We start from the raw sequence: 22,653 nt of genomic DNA on the forward strand, positions 1-22,653 counted from the left end.
TCACAGAACCGGTTATCTTTCCGGCAGATAAAGATTTTATCACTTATTAACTATATAAGTAAGCACTTAATAATAAATTGTTATTAAGTTTAAGCGAATAATATTATTAAAAGGAAGCAATCAAAGTTTATTCAACTTTCTATAAACTATATATTATTTTTTTTTATTGTTTCTATTCATTTATATTCTATTTATTTATAGTTTTCTTCTGATAACATATGTATTTATTTGTACGTGAAAACAGAGTATTTATAACGCGCGTGTTATCATTTCAAGCTCATGATTAAGAAAATTGGTCTGAGAAAATGCCGACAATCCGTAAAAGAAGCGAGCGATTCTTGCCACCGAGACAACAAATGTTGCGCTTCCATTACGGGCAAATCTATTAAAACCGGTGCGTGCTAGTGTTTTTTCAGATGACTGTTGATTTTCTTTAGAAAAAAAAAGGACAGTTTCACTCTCGTCATGCGCGTATAATGAAAATCGCGAAAGTGACCATCCCCTCTTGAAGAAGTCCATCGCGTGTTAAGCCTCCAGATCAGTAACACGTTCGTAGAAACTACATATATAAGATGGTAAAAGTGTGCGACTGATCTGTTTAATCTTAACTCGAGCAAGGTGTTCGCGGATTTTTTTCAAGAGATTCTTCTATTATCTCATTCAAAATGGCATACGCGGTATGTTCTGTTGAAAACATTATTTAATATAGTGTGAACAAGTGTGAAAAATTAAACTAAAAGTGTCACTGTTAGTGTTAAAATGTTTGTGTGTTACACATGTATGTTAAAATAAAAAAGTTTTTCTGTTTCGTATAGTGCAGTAAAAAATTTTACACTACAAATATTTCGATTTGGAAAAAAGTTTTTATATTGTACTTTTTAATCTTTCTCTCAAAATATATGATTATATAAATACAAATTATTATATAATACGAATTATTAAAAATATTAAGAATAGTTTTGAGTTTGTTGTGCAATAATGTGTGGAAGAAATTTAGAAAATTATTTGACTTTTATTTCCAGGGACATACAATTGTTTTATTATCGTTTTTTATGGTCACTGTTACGAGCGTTCCGCTTCGCACCAATTATAAGAAACATGTATATATGTATGATCACCTCCCCACAGCACGATATCTTCATCAAATTATGCCTCTCCATATAAGGCAAAATAGAGCCAATTATATCTCGGAAAGAGCTCGTGTAAAGGATATGAAAGTACACAAAATCGAACAAAATGAGTTCAAAGATAATGCATGTGAGTATTTCAGTATGTTTGACATAATTTTGTGATTAAAAAAAAAACATTCTAGTAAACTAATATTTTTGAGTTAATATTTTACTATTGATCTCATATATTTTACCTTTGTCTTTTCCGATTTAAATTTATGTAATTGTTATTATCTGCTAATATAAACGAGACACGCAGTTCCTTTTAAACAAAATAATAACTTAATATTATCAGTTTTAGGATCTAATATTAAACATGTTAGAATTGAAGGAGATAAGTATAATTTACAAAAAAGTTACGATGATAAATCGGATAGCGAAGGAGGAAAAGAAAGTGGACAAAGCTTGCACGATCAAGTATTTAGTCTCCAAGACACGCACGAAGATAAACGTAAAACCGTGATAATTATTAAGAAAATTGCGGTACCATATCCTGTAGAGAAGACCATTCGATATCCTGTAGTGAAGAAAATATTATATCCGGTAAAAGTACCGGTTCCGCAACCGTACGCGATTGAAAAGAAAATACCGTATTTGAAGAGGGTTATCGTAAAAGTACCTGTTAAGATACCGAAACCAGTACCAGTTGTAAAAGAAATTCCGTATCCGGTTCAAGTACCGATAGATCGTCCTGTTCCTGTCAAGGTGTACGTACCGAAACCGTATCCAGTTGAACGAAAGATACATTACGAGGTGAAAATCCCAGTACTAAATCCGTTCCCTATAGAACGAAAGATTCCTGTGCCGGTAAAAGTTCCAGTACACGTACCTCAACCCTATCCGGTCGAAAAAATCGTTCATTATCCTGTAAAGATTACAGTAGACAAACCAGTACCTGTTCCGGTACCCAAACCATATCCGGTACCGGTCGCTAAACCAATTCCGTATCCTGTCGAGAAACCGATACCGATACCCGTCAAAGTTAAGGTGGAAAGGTTAGTACCGGTTCCGGTGGACAAGCCGGTACCGTTTAAAGTAAAGGTTCCGGTACCAGTACCGTATCCGATCGTAAAAAAGATACCGTACACCGTAGAGAAATTCGTACCGGTGCCGGTAAAGATACCGGTCGAGAGGCCGATACCGATTCACGTGACCAAGCCGGTCGAGTATCACATTGAAAAGCCGGTTCCATATCCGGTTAAAGTACCGGTCGCGGTGCCAATAGACGAGCACAAGAAATATGAAACTGAAAACGTCAATTCTAAGGAATACAGTCATTCGGAAGAATAAGTCATTCAATATACAAAAGTTGTAATAAAATAGCGCTGATGAGGCTTCGTAGTTTGACCTGTTCTTGCCGAATTGATTCCAAAATAGAATGTGATTAACAGATAGGATTTATATAAGCATTTTTATATACATACTATTAGATAATAACATAGTTAAGTTATTTTTGTTATATTGTCTTCCCTCTCTTTTTTTTTCTGTCTGTTTTTTCTCTGTTAAAAAAAATATATTTACTTTGTACTGAATTTTTTTCAACACACATGTATGAAAACAGTACATATAACGCCATCTCCGTAACATGTACGTAGACTGCGCTGAGTACGTACCGACAGAATCCCTTTCATCTTAGTGCATGATGTTGCCGAGAGATATTGTAACGCTGTGAAATAAATATAATTGTTGTTTGATAATACTTTTTTCCCGATTATATTCCGATAGCCAAGTTCAATTATTTTATTTCAAAAAATTAATTGAACCAATTTGAAATAATGATTCGAAAAGAAATTCAATGTACATATATAATTGCTTAATTTCTTATTTATAATTACTTGTAACTATTATCAATTCAACACTCGAGAAACAATAATAATACGTTTGTGTAAAGTAGATCAGAAATACTCAAATTTAATCAGTTCTGGCAATCAACTTGTTGCGATATAAAATACATTCAATACACGTTACTGTCTGAGTCATTCATTGAAGTGTCTGTGTTTTTGTCGCCCGATTAATTCCAGTCACGTTCACTTTCGCCGCGTCGTAATTATCGAGACGAGATTGACATGTAATTGATTTGTACAAAACAACGATCTCTCGGCAACATTGACCGTGAGTATAATTATGAACAGAAGTGTCTGTTGCTTTAATTTACTATAAAAAGCATTCATTAACAAGGTAAACATGAATGTGCAATACATACCGTTAAATTATATGTAAACCATCTTCTATTTTATACAAATCGGTCTTATTTTTCACTTAGGCATTGCGATATATTCAATATTGCTTAATAAATCAGTAAGTACATTATAACAAGAAAAAAAAGATACTTTAAACTGCGATGTGTCTTGGTTTTTTTTTAGCAAAACATTTTCCAGTTACATGAAATATAGTTAATGTAGATACGCGCGCGTACATACAATACTAGTACGTGACACTCTTATATCACTTTATGCTTTTCTTTACGGCGAGTGCAAACTTTTACGAAATAAATGATTGTAGCTCGCGTAATAAATACCTAAAGTAGCGTATGTTGCGATTTCACTTAAATTGTTCCGTGCGTTGTGGCTGTATCTCATTTGCATATATTTGTTTAGAAATAATATTCTTATTATTTACAACTGCAAAATATTAAAATAGTAAAAACGTACCTACTGCTCTGCGTGACGCGCTTTTTACTTTGCTCTGATCTAAGCGTTAGAAAAATGAAAGCGATAAAATGAACGAGTAAAACTGTTGCTATACACGGGTGACGAAGGGTTTTTCCGGTTGTTGTTTCCGGCAAATATCAGAAGAAAGTTTCGAGAAGTTTATAAATATACGGTTAAGTGATGTATACAATCCCGCTGCCAAAGCGGGAAAGTTCCGTGCAGCTTCAAGAAGGCTAGACATGTGGAGAATATACTTTTACACCGGTTTCGGTTTCACTGTTACTGATCCGAGAAATTCGATCGAATTATTCAATTCGTTGTGGAGGAAAGTACCGATCATATCGGTACGAATCAAACAACACACGCACAAACGCATAGTGGCAACACGAAAGTGTGAGTTCTCTCTCGATACGACTAACAACAAGTGAAAACAACAGTCGTACGAGTTAAACAATTTTTTGTAAATAATATATAATTGTTTATCCGAACATAAATGATACAAGCAGAAAAAAAATTTTTAATATTTTTTAGAAAACTTCTTTTAAAAAATTTTTATTTTTGTGGATTATTTGTGCAATGTTTCCGTTTAATTACCGGAAGGTAAGAGAAACTAACGATCTATATAGAAACTTAAGGTGACAAAAGACAAAAACAAAACACCGAAAGTTATACTTTTACCAGAAAATGCAACTAAATATTCTAAGAACGCGAACCTTTCGTCGTAGTGCAAAGATCATTGAGTTTTACGATTCGCCATAGAAAGTATCTATTTTCGCTTTCATTGGTCGGTCATAAATAATAACACTGCCAATCCGGCATTCTTCTCAGATAGATTAATGATCTATGTAGAACGACACGACATATGCACGCGTTCCTGACGTAGTGTCAAATAATTTGCTTCTGTGAAAATTGTACATTTTTGCGTTTACATAACGTTACAGAGCAAAAAGCAAAAGCTGTTTTTTGTAAGGGTGCACTCGAAGAAACTTTTGCTATATTTGCATTTCTTTCTCTGGAGGGAACGAGCGATGTGATTTAAAGCGCGCTTATGCGTTGCTCATGTTTTGCCTCGGTTTTAAAACAGGTAGTATGGTTCATTCCTGACGAAGTATTCACGGCTAGGCCGCAAAACAATGATGATCATTTAAGCGTAGATAATTGTTACGAATAAGGTACTGTGCAAGGCTATAAAGGTCCAGCTGGTTATACCGGCGAAAGTCGTTCACGGTATATAAATAATAGTGGGATACTTTTCCGTTCAGTGCAGATTGATCTATCGTCTTGATCGCAGAGATATCATGGGTTACCAAGTAAGTATTTTGACTCCCATTATATTAACTTTGTTGTAGTGAAAAATATCAAAATTTACATAAATTAAATACGAACTTTCCGCGATCCGCATCGTATCAAAACATCTTATATGTCCGGGAACGCAAATCGGCAAAGATGCAAGAAATGCAAAAAAGACTATTAAACATGTTAATGCTGACGTTGTATAAATTAGATATAAAAGAAAAATTCAGTTTTTACAAATAAATTCTATCCGATTGAAAAAACAATTATGTAACAACAGTTGCTTCTCGCGATGTTATACATAGTGTAATACTGTGTCTCTTTAAACAGCAATGCCTAATAGCATTTCTGTGTCTCGGAATCGCTCTTACATCATCCGCCAGTCGTAAAGAAGAGCTCGAGAGAGCTGCAGAGCTCGCAGTGGAAAAAGCCGCCGAAAGGGCGGCCGAGAGAGCGGTGGAAAAGGCCCTCGAGAGCGGAAATACTACGACAGAATCGAAAATCGTTCGCGAGTCTTATTCCAACGTTAGAAAAGATCCGCGCAAAGAGAAAAAAGATTACGACGATTATAGCGGCAGATACGCGTCGGTAGATGACAAGGTGGAACCGGAAGAAGATGCTGACGATTGGAGCATGTATTCACGCGGTTCGAGATTCGCGCCTCGAGACTCGAGAAACATCCGGTTTCGCTCGTGGTCCAGCAAACTCGATTTCAAGGACACGTCGGACATCTGGAAAAGATTTCCGAGAAGCTACTGGTCTGAAGAAGACACCAGCTCGGAAAAATCGAAGGAGAAGGTCGTGACCATAGAGAAAAAGGTACCGGTACCTGTAACGGTCGAAAAGAAAATCCCATATACAGTCTATAAACATGTCCCGTACGAAGTCAAAATTCCCGTGCCGCAACCTTATGTGATAGAAAGGAAAGTGCCTTATCCGGTAAAGGTCTACGTAAACGTGCCGATCGAGGTATTGGAGCCTTTCCACATAGAGAAGCAAGTTCCTTACGAGGTGAAGGTCGACAATCCGGTACCGTACAAGGTCGAGGTGCCAGTTCCGCAACCGTACACAGTCGAGAAAAAGATTCCGGTAGAAGTAAAGGTGCCGGTACCACAGCCGTACATCGTCGACAAGACCGTACCTTACGAGGTCAAAGTACCGGTCAAGATACCGACTCCGTACGAGGTAAAGAAAAAAGTGCCAGTACCAGTAGAGGTCACCGTCGATCGACCATATCCGGTACCGGTGCCGAAACCGTATTCGGTAGAGGTTGCCAAACCGTATCCGGTGGAAGTTCCTAAGCCGTATCCGGTAAAAATCAAAGTACCTGTGGAAAAACCGTACGCAGTGCCTGTAAAGAGGCCAGTTCCGGTGCCTGTCGAAGTTCCAGATCCTCAACCGTATACTGTGGAAGAACAAGTGCCTGTCGAAATATTGAAGCCTTATCCTGTACCACTTAGAGTACCCGTAGACAAACCGTACCAGGTGTACGAGACAAAACCGGTACTCGTGCCGGTGAAGAAACCGTTTCCGTATGTCGTACAAGTGCCGATTCCTGTCAAGCTCGGTTGGAAAAATCAAGGTAACATCAAGGACAAGGAAGATCTAGCGGAGAGCGAAAGCGTCGAGACTAAATGGCGACGACCACGATGATTACTCAACGAGTCGCTCGAGCGACAGTGTTTGTGGATATACAAAGTATTAATAAAAGTTTTTACAAAGTCGATTTTGTACGAAATTATGACTAGTACGATTTTTGTGTACTTCAAAAAAGTAGAAAATATCTGTACAATATGAGAATGTTAGTTAAATTAATCATAGTGTTATTACTTTGTCTATCAATTATTGCTAATAATGTTACTGCGAAGATTGAATTGGTGTGTTTAAATAAAGTTTTAGATATATCTATTTTTTTGCGTGTTATATTTGTGTATAGTTTAATTAACGATTTTTTAAAAATGTACGAATTTTAGAAAGTCGGATGTCTAATTACTAAATTAGATTCTATCATTAAGTTAGAATAATTTAAATTAAATAATTGTATTTTTTAATAACGTAACACAATAAATCTCTTCATCCAACTTATGAAACAGAACGTGCATGTGTGCGTTTATCGATTGAACATCATCGTGAAGCTATACGTACAAATAAACTCAAGAAACAGAATTCCTACAATTACTTTTCTAATTAGTCGTTACTTCCTTACATCTGTGTAAAAGAGCAATTATAAAACTGAAAAAAAAACTAATTTTATTCCTGTACAGAATACTTATATATCGTTAGTTACTTAAAAGTCGTAAATAACTTCACACTAATTGATTCGCGCGCATTGTTTTTGCTATAACACCTGCGTCAAATTTTGCGTTTCTCTTATTAACAACGCGCGCGCGACGGCGCATTTCTAGAAAATAATATAAAAATTATCTCTCGTATAATCAAAATGAAGGAAGTCACATTAGCTTCGCGTTGTGTAATAAAAATCATTTCTTGTGTAATGTAATGACTACAGCTCTCACACACACGCGTATGTTAAAATATTATTACTGTCAACATGACTAAGTTCAATTATATTCGAACTGTGCTGTCACGCGCATATTTTATTTTATTAATATTTGTTTTCATTTTTTTTTTTTTTTAAATATTCGTTGACACGTGTGTGCGTACATTACACAGTTGATAAAAATGCAATTAATTTAATATATTAAAATCTCATCAAGAATTCAACTTCAATCAACTGCCCTAATTTTAAAAGCCGTAACATCTAAACATTCGTTCTTTTGTTCTTCAACGATAATTAGTTTCGCTCACTGCGTTTTGCTTTTTCACACGTTACCATCACAGATGACGTGTTTCTAAATGCAAGTTAAGAATAAAAAATTAGCAAGCATGACTGTGTGTGTTTTTTTTATGTAAATAATTTTTCAGCATTAAGTCTCGAGCAGAATGTTTCTTATGTCATGACAAATTGTCTCATTTCTTTATGCGCGTAGTTTTCGGTTTCTTTGCAAACAAGTTTTGTGTTTTTAAAAATAAAAATAATTTTAGCAATTTTCTCAGCACAATTTCAAATCTCTTCACTTAGAGAAAACAATGTTGTAATTACTTCGTCTGGTTGTTCAAAACTACTTCGTTCTTTCTCTTTGCCATTTCTTTCATTATTACGGGCAATAACCTTTTAGTACTTTTTCCAACTACAACCGGTAATTAAACCGGCTACATATTTAAGCGCAATAACTGCGCAGTACACAAAATGTTCAATTTTACATTGCAACCCACTCGAACTTAATTATTATTATGCTCTTTATTGCTGTATGCTTTCAGATGTTGTTCCATCTGCTCTGTTATCTCTCTCTTCTTCTCTCTCTTTCATTATTACTAAATAAAATTTATTGTCTGTAGTGTATTTTCTAACCGAAGCAAATCATCACGAGATCTATTGTACGGCACTTGTAGTAAACAGCGCATTAACGGTCAATCTCTCACATTGGCGTGCAATGTTCTAGAATATACATATCTTTTCTTCGCGCCGCAACACACACCGTCACTCTTCCACCGTCTCTTTTCACTTTTTCTCGTCTCTTACTTCCTAGTTCTTCCTCTCGCGATCTCCCTCGGACCGCAGGTAAGACCGTTATATGCGTTCGTCGTCGTGCTTCTCGTCTCGGTCGAGAGAACTCGCAGTTTGCTTGTCTGCAACCGTATCTCACACATGCGTTCTTCCGTGAGGGGACACTCAGGAGTGTCCTGACGGTGTAGGTGCATCTAAGCGAGAAGAAACTTGCGCGAGATGGAAAACAACACGGAGGGAAAGTTCGTCGATTGGTTGAGATAAGAAGAGAAATAATAGTATAAGAGATGTATGTATCCACGTGTCTAGTAGCGTAGATGAATATACAATTGAAAAAAAAAGACATCAATGCCGAAAGAACGCGTATGTTATTTAACGTCAAAATGCAAAGTCAAGACACGTAACTATTTTCTGAAGATTGAGACAATTACCTTCTTTTTTTATAAATATTTAATATTCGTTTTTTTTTTTTCAGATTTTGACACGACATTTTCGTTTTGCCAGTACCTACTGCGTTAATGAAATGACTTGAATTTGTAAAAGTACATTTAACGCCGTAATTAACTTTTATAACCGTGTTGGTTGTAATACACGTTTTTGCTCGTGAGAAATATGCTTTCTATAGCTCGAATTTTTTGAATATTGCCGGAAGTTCCGGTGTTCCGCAGTTTTCCACAGTAGCTACGCCGTTGGGATTATGGAAGCACCGTCGCTTGTATGTGCCTAGAATTTATGAAAAAAAAAAAACTGCTATAACGCTGTGTACGTCGCCGCGTCGGTCGAACGGCAGACGCGTGTGTTTCACTTTTCCTCGGGAGTGCAGAGGGGCTCGCTCGCGTACGCGTTGGGGGAAAGCGGTCTATAAAGACTGTGGCACCTTGGGGGGAAACATCCAGTAAAGTCTGGACTTTGATCAGATCGTGTGAAACACACTTAGTGTAGACATGAGAATTTTGGTAAGTCTCAGCTCGCACATTTACGTGATAAATGAAATTAGTTGCATTTAAATTCGGCATAAAATTGCTAACTTCCTACTTTGCACCATTTGCTTTTCTTCCAGACATCTTGGAAAGTCATTTGTACACTTTATATAAATTATATGTTAAATAAAATAAAATTTGAAATTAAATAAACACTTAATAGTAATGACAATTAAAATATAGTCTAGATACTTCTCATAATTTTTACAATTTTTATATTCTATCAATATTACTTTCCAGATCGCGATAGATCGCAATAAGAACTATTAATTGTTCAAGATTGCTCTTGCATATTTTGCATAATCTTTTCTGTTTAATATTATCCAAGATCTGTACGAGCGTTAATTTAAAGCCGCGCGTAATATTTTTTACGTTCTAAGTGATGGAGCGCGTTGATGTGCAAGCAATTCATAATAATCGTTTCGCTCGATTATAGTTTCTCACGCTACTAGCGGGGCTGCTGGCCTTGGCCGTGTCTGAGAAAGAAAAGGAGTCCACATCTAAGAAGATCGTGCCACAAGAAAATGCTAAAGAAGGCACGGAGAAGAAACAAGACAAGCGAGGACTGAGTCACATCGAAGGAGATTATGGAGGACACGACGATGGCGGTTACGGCGGTGGTGGTGATGGCGGCGGCTTCGACGGCGGCCACGACATCGGCGGTCACGACATCGGCGGCGGTGACATTGGCGGTCATGACGGTGGTGGTTACGATGGTGGTCACGGCGATGGTGGTTACGGCGGTGGTGGTTATGGCGGTGGTGGTTATGGCGGTGGTGGTTATGGCGGAGGTGGTTATGGCGGAGGTGGTTATGGCGGAGGTGACGACGGTGGCAAGGTCAAACAGATCACTATCGTAAAGACCGAGAAGGTACCTTATCCGGTCGAGAAGAAAGTTCACTACCCGGTGGAGAAGGAAATTCCATACCCGGTTAAAGTTCCGGTACCGCAACCATACCCGATCGAGAAGAAAATACCGGTACCGGTAAAAGTTTTGGTGAAGGTACCGATTCATATACCGCAACCGTATCCAGTCGAGAAGAAGGTGCCGTATCCGGTTCACGTGCCGGTTGAAAGACCGGTGCCCTACAAAGTATACATTCCTCAACCGTATCCGGTCGAGAAGAAGGTTCCCTATCCTGTAAAAGTGCCAGTGCCGCAGCCGTTCCCAGTAGAAAAACCTGTGCCGTATACTGTAAAGGTTCCGGAGCATGTGCCGCAACCTTTCCCGGTCGAGAAACCGGTGCCGTATCCGGTAACAGTACCCGTTGAACGACCGTATCCGGTGCACATATCCAAGCCGTATCCTGTACCCGTTGAAAAACCGGTACCTTATCCAGTAGAGAAGAAGGTACCTTATCCGGTTAAGGTACATGTGGAACGACCTGTAGCAGTGCCAGTGGAAAAACCGGTGCCCGTACACGTTAAAGTACCAGTACCGGCGCCGTATCCGGTGGAAAAGCCGGTGCCGTATCCGGTAGAGAAGCCGGTGCCTTACGCCGTAAAAGTGCCTGTTGAACGACCCGTACCGGTTACTGTGAACAAGCCGGTGCCTGTGACGGTTCCCAAGGCGGTACCCTATCCCGTAAAAGTTCCGTATGCGGTACCAGTGCACGACCATCATTACGAATCCGGTTCCGGAGGTGATTACGAGTCCAGCTACGGGGGTCACAGCTACGGGGGTCACAGCTACGGGGGTCACTCGGGATATTAGTAACCAAAGTGCGGTAGTGGAGGATTTTCGACCCCCCGAACGAATAAGTCAGAGATGAAGAGAAATGTATCAGAAAGATACATGTTAAAACAAAAGAAAATTTGTCGATACACATTTTGATTAATGTATATATTCGAGAATATGAGAGAAAATTGTAGTTAATTATTAATTGGCAATTAAAAATTTGTACATATCTAAATGAGATAAAACAATTTACATGTAAAATCTAATTTGTACAAGTCTCTCTCTCTCTCTCTCTCTCTTTATCTCTCTCCTCCACTATATCGTACGAGCGGACACATTGGTACCTGCTACGAAATATCACGATGATTCTTGTTCCATGATTTCGAACACACATCATCAGAGAGAAAACCAACATAATTTTTGCAACGCGTTTAACGGCTGATTTTTCATTTCGAAAGCACTAACGAAGCGTTTTCTTCATGGGCGCGCGACGAGCACTCGCGAATGCCAGTTTATCATCCGTTTGAATTGCGTGTCCGCGAAGCAAACGCGGACGTATTTATTTTTCCTAACATAAAAGGAATCGTTCTCTCTCACCGATTATAACCGGATGAGAAAGATGAATTTGCAGAACGCAGCCCGACGAAAGACGAAGTACGAGTACCGCGTGATCCGCGCGAACAGCGCTAACGATATTTCTTAGATATAGACACTTAAGTACCTACGAACACATGTTATATTATAATTTTTTTACAATGTTTGTACAACATGTAATAAACGTCTTTATATGATATTTTTTCGCTTCTTTTTAATAAAACCAAAGAGCAAAAAAAAAAAAACAGCCTTGATATTTATCCTAATCATTTCCGTTCCGAAAACAAGATCCTCAGAATGATTTTATTTTTTTCTCACATGTATATATATTTCAATAAATGTTTTAAGACACATTCGATATGTAAAACTCTCATACTTGTTTTATTCGAACGAACACTTAAGACATTAGAACCAAAACAAATCAAAAACTGGATGTTAAGTTATTTTCTTATCATTAAAGATAAGGGTTTTTAATTAATAAATGATCAATTAGAAATGATTTGACATTTTTAATACATTTTTTACTGGCGTCAATATCCTTGAACTTCGTAACAGCGTAACGGGTTATTTATTTCCGATTGCGTGTGCGCCATTCGCTCCGAGCGAGCGGAATTTATGACGGAACGTATTTATTGTATTCGGTTCCGGCTTAGAAACAGGAAGCGAGCTAAAGCAGAGGCGAAAGCCATTCTTTCAATTTTGGCCACATCACGTGTTGTTACACGGAAATTCGCCCAATAATTAGCCCCCGTAAGAGCCTTGTATGCGTAATTAGTCTCGCGTTTTCGATGGAAAAAAAAAATGGGACTTTCTTTTCATCTAGCATGACTAACGAAAGAAAGAACGCGTAACACTTCCGATACGATGATATCAGCTGGCAACGTTACGTTTCTACCTCGAGCGATCTATCATTTAACGCGCGAATCCCAGACATTACCGATTCGGATACGTGCTGGCTGTGCAACGCACAGCGATAGCCGGGGAGAGAAAGGATTTTCTTTCGTTTCTCTTTCTCTTCTAGCTGATGTACCAATGAACAAATTATAAGACGAGAGCACACAAGATCGGCGATTTCACTTTTGATTTCTGATCTTATGCATAAGGCACGCAGAATTGTTGTAGCAAGATTAATCGCTTCGGGCGCATTGGAAACTAACGAAAGTTAACGTTTCGAGTATATACATAAAGCGCAGATGTTATTTCGCTACCGAATCAAAATAGACTTGTTAAAGTAATAAACATGTGCCCACACGGAATGTGTGTGTTATTTAACGCGCAATCAGATAACACGTGTATTGCAAAAGCAATACATACTTTCTTCGTTATTATTATTACAATGGCTCTTTCCCACATAATTTCATTTTAATTATACGATTGCCTTGTGGAATTTTTTTCTAAGATTGGAAGATTAAACGTTAATTTTGTAATTAAGCAATAATCTTACAAGGGCGAGAATATCGTTGACATAAATGCAAAAAAAAAAAAAAAAATCAGAAAACACACACGCATTAAAACAATTACGTACTTACCGGATGTATGGGATGTTCGCTGGAATGTGATACTTCGCGCCTGGATCAAAGTCATCCTCGGATCTCAGAACCGGCGGTTTCGTGCCCGTGTATTGCTCCTTCAGTCTGTGCCAGTGACAATTGTATTCCTCCCTGTTGATGTAACCGCGGAAAACGTCCCATCGCCACCTGTCCATCGTGATGCTGAACGGCAGCATCACCAGCTTTTCCATCGCCAAAGCAAAGAGATAATTGATATCCGCTGCGCGCTCGTCGATGAATTTGTTTGCCAAGCCGAGAGTCTGAAGGTGACGCGGCGTAGAGACGCTCAAGGCGACAGCCTCGCCGACAGCCTCGTGAAATCCTGATTATGATAGTAATATTACGTAGCGTATAACTATATAACTGTATAAGCAACTAAGACTTTACTGTCACTATATTTTTGACAAGTTAACACAGATAATATATTTGTAACAGACTTTTATAATAATTGTGCGTGTCAAATAATCGATGTTGCGCGGAAGAAATTAATTCAAAAAGATGTTCAAAATAAAAATTGTTTTCTATTTTATAAATGTCTGACATACGCGTAAAGAGAGTTGCAATAATTCAATAATCATATAATTCAAGATCAATCATTGAAATTTTACGACGACACGAGTTGTGTGCAAATATTTTGAAAGAGGTCGTTTGATAATCAATCGGTGAAAGTTGACGTTCAGACAGATGGCCTGTCGTCGAGTTCCGTGATTATTGCAAAGTTTCTCGGGGTTCTCCGGTCGCGGATAGCCCAATGACTTTTTGCGCGTGATGTGATTTAGCGCTAACCAGGATGTAATTACAGTTTGTGGGGATAAGTCGAGCGTGGCAGATGACGCTGATTATTTTCTCTTTCATCATATTTCCTAATGCAAATTGCGTGCCGGTAGTTAATTGAGAGAATTTATAATTTCATAAGTAGAAACTCTCTAATATTAATTTCAGTAAATATAAACACTTCAAATATACACAAGTATAGAAAAATATAGAAAGATATAAAAAAATATGAAAAAAACATATTTCAAATTTACGGTCTATTTTGTTGAAATAATAACAACATAAACCTAAAATTTGAATAGTATCGTATTTTAAATAAAAGAAATTGGGATTTTAAAAATTATTTTTGCATAGGTATCTAATTTTAAATTAGATAATATCTAATTTTAAATGTGAAAACCAAAATACTTCTAAAATATAATACTATTCGTACTGTTATAGTCAATAAATAACTGATCGAACTGTTATAGTCAATAAATAACTGAACGATATCGGCAAGGACGTCGTAGTGAGGTTGTTTCCGTTCGAAACAATCCGTGTTCCGGTGCGAGGCGAACGACCGGACCGGACAGGCCGTTGAGACGGTGAAAGCGTCGATTATACCGTAATAAAAATATTTTAACATCCAAGACGCCAACGTACGCTAGTAACATCCACTTCTCAGCCAGTGCGCGAATAGCGCCTAGAGTGCACCTCGAGCGTATCGCACTCGCTCTCGCTTTCGCGCTATTAGTCGTAAAAGCGCATAAAGTCGGCTGTGCCTTCCGGAAGTCGGCCAAGGAACGAACGGTACGCTTACGTAACGCGTGTCGTCTGTCCGACGTGTATGCCATCATCGCCAACCATCTCCTATCCTTTTGTTTTAGTTCACGGCTTTCTTCCTGGCGTGATGCAACTTCTCGCCAATGCGCTCGCTATTGCACCGCGATAGAAAAAAAACCAGTAACGATATTCGCGTGTCGCGTGTATTTTAAAATTGTAGCAATATCTTTATATAAAGCAATTATTATTTACTTATTATAAACATTCGCGCGTGTAGTTTTATTATTATTGTGCATTTAGTTTCGATTATTTTGACGCAACAATTGATTTTTTTATGCAGCTTGTTCTTTTTTTTTATCGCTAATTATTTAGTTCTAATAAATTTACATATTTACATATATGTTTCTCATTACCTGGATTTGCACCGTCACGAAATTCGCGTGGTAAGCCGCTATATCGCAAGAAATATTGAATATGTCCCATCTCGTGATGCAAAGTTATCAAATCCTTCATTGTCACCTTTGTACACATTTTAATCCTGAACACAAATAAAAATTATGTAAAAAAAGCAGATATTAGATATTAAAAATCAAGTGTACTATTTACATTTGTAAGATACTTAATCAACAAAGATTTTTTTCTATTTATATTTATATCATTTACTATCTTTTTTTTTCCAAAAGTTGAGACTCTATTTGATATCTAACTGATATGTGTGCGTATATACACTGCGCGCAGTGCGGTTTGATAACTGTATCAACCTGTAATCTAAGCGATTACAAAAATCCCACGCAGAAGCTTGACAAATCAACGGTCGATCGCCAGGATCGGCGATTATACTTCCGGCCCAAAATTCCGGTGGCATAGCGCTCAGGTTCAAGGACAGATAAAATTCTTCAGCCACTCGAATCATATCAATCGGTGTATAGCCCTGTAACACATAGTTGGCAGCAATTATTTAGTTAACGTAAACGTGCAATCTTTTTAATAATATAAATATACGATATACGTTGATCGAAAGAAACATCAAATTTGACAAGCCTGTGAAACTCCTATCATGCAAATATATAAAGTAGATGAAGAGATCTTACTTGAGCTTGCATTTCCTGCGTGACATCGGGATATATTTTTCCAGGATACGGTAAAGTAACATCCAGAAGATTAGTCCAAGATTGTCCCCAAATATTGCCTGTAACAAATATAACAATCGATGATATTATTGCACATAATTATGTGCGTGTGTGTGTATGTAATTCACTACGTAGTATATAATTTACTTTTCGCAGATTGCAGAATATTTCACAATTACACATGTTTTATAAATATCCTCGCCCCTTGTTCTTACCAAGAATGTGAGACGGAAGAGACGTGTGTCCACCGATTCTTTCGGGACCGTAGAGTTCTCTTAATTTTCTGCGAACATATGCGTGCAGTTCTTCATAAAGGGGACGTATCGTTTCCCAGGCCTCATCGATATCTTGCTGGAAATTAGGAGACTCGTAAGGGAACATCCAGTATTCGGCGGCATCGGTAAAGTCTAAAAACAATAAACAATCAAAACTAATTTGTATAAATATTGTATATATTAATTAGTTCACACAAGATAGTAATTAATTAATATGTATACTTTTTATATTTTCTAAATTTGCAATGTAATACAAAATGAACGTACTATTCAATCTTGCGGCATCATTGTTTAATGTAACAAGTTGTTGATACAGATCCTTAATTGGTGTGCCACTCCGTCTGCGCCATTCTGTCCAGACATATTGAAGCTCATCCCAATCTCGACTCTTTGCCATGATTTGTGATATGTCTGTGAAATAAAATCACGATAAAGCGATCTCCCGCTATGCGAACAAGAAGATGGCAATTAAATCAAAGTGAGCAAACAAAGCTCATATTTTGCGACATCGAACGTTATCAAGAACACGGTCGTGAACTTCCCAACTTGTATCCTACTTTATTATTTGATTATATATTAACAACGTAAATTCCTTCATCAAATTGCATAGATTTATCAATTTTTTTCTTCCTTTTTAAATTCCTGAAACCAAATTGTACCGCATTTGTAACTGCGTAAAGCGTCTTCGCAATTAATTAATTCGCTTTCTACTTGAAGCATAGACCTTTCTATCGTGTTTTATGTATTTACTTTGTGTCTAAATGGGCATGGAATTTATACGTTATACGAGGATTTACGCTGAGCTCAAAATAATAGACAATTAGAGACTTATACAGCGGCATATAGAAATTTTCATAAATTAACAGAAAGGGTGATACTCTACTCGGCGAACGCGCGTGACGTATTCCACTTCTTCACACTTTCATGCGCAGTTTGGACTTACGTAAAATTTCCCGTACAATCTCGCCGCGGCGAACCGTGAACGCGCGCGGTATCGCATCGATTCGATCGTAAGTTCAGTGCGTAATTCTCGCATGACATTACCTGGATATAGACGCAGTCCACACCGGAAAGGATCGTTGTAACCACATATCGTCGCTCCATTATAAACCGCGAGCATGTCGTTGATCAGTCGATTGTACTGCGAAGAAATAATCTCGTTACTTTTAACAATTTACACTTTGTGCACACGTGCTGTTAGTTAGTTTGATAATAATGTAAACGCTGCAATTTTGTGCAATTTATAAATTGCTTGATGTGTCTGTGTGTGTGTGTGTGTATGTGTAAATCACATTATTACTTACTCTGTCTAGTTGATCAGGTGGCAATGCTGAAGGACCCACGACAGACAAATAACGGATCCGTCGTCTGATTATAGGATCTTGAATGGTAAACAAATCGATCTTGGAGGTCAGAAGCCACGCTTGGTATTGGAAATCCGCGTAGGCTCGTTGCGCTTCCAGCTACAATTTGTTGGCATCAACAAATATTAAGATATGCAAGTTTTTAGAAAAAAAACATTGAAACTTAGACAATTGTTTACAAAAACAAATTGACATATTATTAAAGACTTACTATATAAATAAATAAAACTACTATATAGATAAATAAAAACTTACTGTATCAATAAATAAAAAACTTTTATACATAAAAAATGTTTCAAGAATGTTTTTTTTTTAAGTAGACAGAACAGTCTTGTATCATATTACGTTACGGTAATTACATGACCCGAGGAAATAATCTGCGTCCGATTAGGGAAACGCAGTTGCAGTAAAGCGCAAATCGACAAACGACGGTTTTACCGTTAGAGATAAAGCCGTATCTGTGCTCTTCCTGAAAGCGAATTGTGTTCACAGAAAAGTGGCAAAGAAAGTGAAATTGCATATGTGGTTTTCTTTATTTGAATATGTAATTTAGAAGTGTGTGTGTGTGCACGCTCGCGAGAATATTATTAAAAATATTTATTAAAGTGTATGTCGGTGTATTGTGTACATGTACATTATGTATACGTAAGATACTTTTCAGTCTGGAGAAAAATATATATGTATCTAATTATATAACATATTCTTATTCCTATCGTGTATGTTATGTTTTTTAAGCGCAGATATGTTATTAGATGTACAAAAAACGTTCGCGTAATCATCAAGTAACGTATTATTATTTCTTTGATTAAGAAAAAAGTATATTATAATTACATTGTTTTATTTTCAAAAATAAATCGTTGATTAAAACATTGAGTTATGCGTATAATTACAAGTAATTAACGCAAAATTCAAGCAGAGAATTAATTACTTCGACTACTTCCGACACGAATAATAAATATCTATAAAACTACGATGTAGCACATATCGACGTTCTCTATTACAGAAAGGGAAAACGGCACCTCGATTATCATTAACGTCACGCGACGCGAGTCTCATTAGATTTTGCATTGAAAAGTACAAAATTCCCGTTTCGCGTCGGTACGAGACGGCCGACGCGATTGCAAAATCGTTCGGGATGACTATCGCGACAATAGCATCGTCTGAGAATATTTCCCGCGGAGGCGTTCGTCCTTTCGCGGACAATGCGGGCTTGTCTTGTGTCAGGGAAAATCGTGATCGTGATAGCTACAAAGTATCGCCGGTGCACGATTCGCCAAACGATGGGCAGGTCGATGTGTATACGAACAGAAGAATTGCACGGGAAGATATACCGAGAGGAGGTCGAGGTCTCTTGAAAGATGTTTCATAGAGTGGATGAGAAACGCATACGATTGTCAAGCGACTTATTTTCCACGGTTGTCGTCGACTTATATGTATAGTTTTAATGTCGAAAACTTAGCCTTTCTAAACTTTTTTTCTAACTACAGACTCGCACGTTCTTAGCAATTTGATGTAGTTTCTCAATTTAATGTGTTTAATCTGTGTGTGTGTGTGTATGTGTGTTTGTTTCTCATCATTTTATTAATGAACACAAATTTGTTATAACGTTAGCGAGATTAATTTATTGCATCACGTCGTTTGTACAAAATACTAAAAGTGTCACATTTCGTAAGACAATTTAAATAGAGAACACAAGCATGCGGGTCACAAAAAGTTTCGAAATTTATTCGCGTGATTAACGGGAAAATTTTTAAATACGTGCGTGACAATACAAACGATAATAAAAGAGAAATAATAATATTTAAAAAATAAAATAAAAATAATAATAATTTTTTGTAAAGCTAGATTCAATATAATGTTTAGTGATTTTACGGTATGAGAATTTCTGTGTATGCTTTCCGAGTTGGAACCGCGTTCGTGTCATTTTCATTCACCGACGTTTTCGAGAACAATTTTTTCATCAGGGTTTATTTTCTCAGGTTTCAGGCTGCTCTCAAAACGCGGAAGTACATACACAGAAAGATAGACTTAATTTTTAAATCTTACCGCTTGTAGCTGCGTATATTCGTTGACATTAGTTTCGTACGCCCACTGAGCTGCCACGTTGGCACTGCATCTTTCAGCTCCGAGGAAATCTAATCTAGCTAAGATATTCTGGTAATCCACTTCATTGAAAGGAAGTCGTCGTTGGTTAACATTGTCGTTCGTATACGGTGGCAAATCCAATTGACCAAAAACTGCTGATACCAGGTATAGCACGAGTGTCCATTTTATCTAAACATTCATCGTAATTTACTTTTTTTATTATTCGGTTTTTTATTATTCGAGCGTAAGAATTACTATATGTTAAATTACTATATGTTGAATATTTTATATTTTATTATTAAAAATGAAACAAGTCGGGAGTAATTATCGAAGCAAGGCCGTTCAGAATTGCGTGACAGTTTGACGTTCATAGGGTCAGTTACCCTTATTCGTAAAATATTCGGCAGAGTCAATAAACTCGACTCATGCGCACGTGTCAATTATTTATGTGTCCTAGTTCTATACACACACGGATAATTACGTTAAATACGTTTTGCTTATCGGCTTTTACATGACTCGCGAAATTCTCAACAACTCTCTTATCGCGTCGATCTTCACTAGAAAAAGTTGATATATTTGAGTGATTATTTAAAAAGCTTACGACCAAACACGTCGTAAGATATTGCATAAATTAAGATATACGATACACGAACAATGTGTGTGTGTGTCTCGGCTTTCTCCTCTAAGATAACAATTACAAACGATTTGTGAAATGATGGGCCTTACCCCCACGTAGAAAACAACTTCGTGAAATTACCGCGCGTTTATTATTATGGGACCTGTTACGAGTTAATATAGTAACCACATTGTTTCTCTCAAATCACGCCATCACGTTACGAGCGGAGCATTTACGCGCAATTCATTTGTTGCTCTCACGGTCACGTGTTACGTCTTTGCGTTACGTGCTTCCTCTCAGGAAAAGTATCTGCTTGTGCACAGTAGTAGGTCATTTGTGATTGATCGAGATGCGATGACCTTGGATTTATATACAATCATGCTTCTATATCTTTTATGCGTATTTTTAACTTGCAAATGGTAATAAAAAAAAAAGTTAATATTAATCTTGTTGCTTCTTGTAAAGGTTTTAAACGTTAATGTTAGCAACCGGAGAAATAAAACAGTCATTAAAGTTTCTATTAACTCTCGACACAAAATGTGAGTAAACTTTGTAAAATACATAATTATAAATGATGATATAAAAGTAAAAGCACGATCGTATTATTATGTGCATTTAGAGAGAAAAGACCTGATTCTCACGTATTAAGATCCAATTTATGAATAAAAGTGATTCATAAATTTACTTCAACGTAAGTCTTTTTTTATATTGTATAAATGTGCGTATTACGTGACTCATATGTAATTTGTCATAGACAGAATAATCATTCTGAGACAAACTCATCACGCCAATATCTTATATAAGACAAAACAATTAAAATGGTCCTTAATTTGTGACGATGTTTATCACTAGAATGAACACAATTATTTTTTGTTTACAGTAGTTTCCTGTCTTAATCACACATACACATGTGCACAGTTCCTCCAATTTTATCAAAATCTTCAATATCGTTGATTTTTCACTAATTAAACCTAGATATTTGTCCAGCACACAAAAATCACGTTATGTTTAATAAAATTATGTTAAATAAAATCACGTGTTTTGTTTAGATGAAATCAATTATCGTTCTCTTCTAAAGTTAAATCACTCTGCAAAAAAACGATCAATCATCACCAAATAAAAACAAAACCAAACTTCGAAGACTTACAGAACTTCCGCTGAAGTAGTCCGACAGCTCGTTGGTCCGACTAAAGGCAAACTCCATGTGTCTTAAAAATTGATTTCAATTTTTGATAACAATGATGTACGATTCTTGATTACAAATTAGTCGCGAATACACTCAACGACTCGTCGTCGTCGTCGTCGTATAAAATTCCGTTCCACCGATCGAGCACGACTAACACGGGTGACGGTGTCGTTCTGCCGACGCTAAAAGCCTCGTGGACGACGTCAAGTGTACATTTATCCCTGCGAAGCTGTTCGAACGCGACCACGGGGAGGTCATCCGTGGCAAAAGAAGTGGGGGATTCGTGTACACCTCATTCGTGTCGTTGGTTTGTCAGAGTCGCTGTTGCCTAGACGGATTTATCGTGGGAGTAAAGTGGAGAACACAGAAGAAGACTGTAGTCAGTATTTATAATTCAATCTTATGTTTGTAATATTCTGTATATCATAAATTTTAAATATACGAAACAAAGCCGAAGACAGACTAAAAAATACACAGATCAAAATATACCCACAGACATCCATTTCTAAAGACAGATAATAATTAAAAAAACAGCAAGATATTTCTTGCAGTGACTGACTACGTTCGATCAATAGAAGAGGCAAATAAAATTTGTAGTTGCGAAGAAATAAAGATGCAAAACCTGCTATTGATTGTGACATCACGAGACTTTTATGTTGACAAGTGTCACTCGCCGATCTCTTTCAAAGAGGCCCATTGTCCATCGCATGTCTGCTCGTTACATCTCCGCCATTTAAGTCTTCGAAGACTAATAGAAGAGTAAAGGAGCGGCGAGTAATAAAAATTGCTCAGATGACGGATGTCTTTAAACTCTACGATAAGAATAAATAAACACGTGTGAGAAAATATTTTATTATTTATCAAATCGCTATATTATTGTTTTGTTTAAATCTCTGTAAAATTAATGATTGAAGTGAAGAGAAATTATTAAATGAAACACACACAAACTACGTAATACACATATGATATATGTATTAT

At 37.0% G+C, this 22,653-nt stretch overlaps 4 protein-coding genes across 4 annotated transcripts in view; 3 read left to right on the forward strand and 1 right to left on the reverse strand.

The window, feature by feature from the left end:
- LOC109860351 (angiotensin-converting enzyme) overlaps positions 1-22,450 on the reverse strand; it is a 49,259-nt gene extending 26,809 nt beyond the window's left edge. The window contains exons 1-11 of the mRNA XM_020439363.1: positions 22,298-22,450; positions 21,637-22,003; positions 19,835-20,062; positions 17,729-17,887; positions 17,469-17,565; positions 16,692-16,835; positions 16,365-16,556; positions 16,111-16,208; positions 15,781-15,950; positions 15,433-15,557; positions 13,463-13,805 (exon numbers count right to left, since the gene is read on the reverse strand). Of these exons, the coding sequence (XP_020294952.1) occupies positions 13,463-13,805; positions 15,433-15,557; positions 15,781-15,950; positions 16,111-16,208; positions 16,365-16,556; positions 16,692-16,835; positions 17,469-17,565; positions 17,729-17,887; positions 19,835-20,062; positions 21,637-21,693 (1,613 nt within the window). The 5' untranslated portion in view covers positions 21,694-22,003; positions 22,298-22,450. The remainder of the gene's footprint in view (positions 1-13,462; positions 13,806-15,432; positions 15,558-15,780; positions 15,951-16,110; positions 16,209-16,364; positions 16,557-16,691; positions 16,836-17,468; positions 17,566-17,728; positions 17,888-19,834; positions 20,063-21,636; positions 22,004-22,297) is intronic.
- On the forward strand, positions 615-2,598 carry LOC109860353 (proline-rich protein 4-like). Its single transcript, XM_020439366.1, has 3 exons — positions 615-677; positions 1,023-1,257; positions 1,465-2,598. The coding sequence occupies exons 1-3, from the start codon at positions 666-668 to the stop codon at positions 2,457-2,459; spliced, it is 1,242 nt and encodes a 413-aa protein (XP_020294955.1). The 5' UTR covers positions 615-665; the 3' UTR covers positions 2,460-2,598.
- Positions 5,119-6,892, forward strand: LOC109860359 (protein PRRC2C-like). Its single transcript, XM_020439379.1, has 2 exons — positions 5,119-5,130; positions 5,444-6,892. Exons 1-2 carry the CDS (start codon positions 5,119-5,121, stop codon positions 6,764-6,766), a joined length of 1,335 nt encoding a protein of 444 aa, XP_020294968.1. The 3' UTR covers positions 6,767-6,892.
- Positions 9,565-11,531, forward strand: LOC109860352 (skin secretory protein xP2-like). The gene is made up of 2 exons (XM_020439365.1): positions 9,565-9,637; positions 10,098-11,531. Exons 1-2 carry the CDS (start codon positions 9,626-9,628, stop codon positions 11,373-11,375), a joined length of 1,290 nt encoding a protein of 429 aa, XP_020294954.1. The 5' UTR covers positions 9,565-9,625; the 3' UTR covers positions 11,376-11,531.
- Positions 22,451-22,653: the final 203 nt, after the last annotated feature.

The sequence above is a fragment of the Pseudomyrmex gracilis genome, unplaced genomic scaffold, assembly GCF_002006095.1.
Source record: "Pseudomyrmex gracilis isolate BER0280 unplaced genomic scaffold, ASM200609v1 scaffold_370, whole genome shotgun sequence".
NCBI classification, from domain to species: Eukaryota; Metazoa; Arthropoda; class Insecta; order Hymenoptera; family Formicidae; genus Pseudomyrmex; species Pseudomyrmex gracilis.

Excerpts from the sequence above, each read along its gene's own strand:
- LOC109860353 (XM_020439366.1), top strand. Across the intron at positions 1,258-1,464 it reads TGAGTTCAAAGATAATGCAT|TTTTAGGATCTAATATTAAA; the intron begins GTGAGTATTTCA and ends TAATATTATCAG.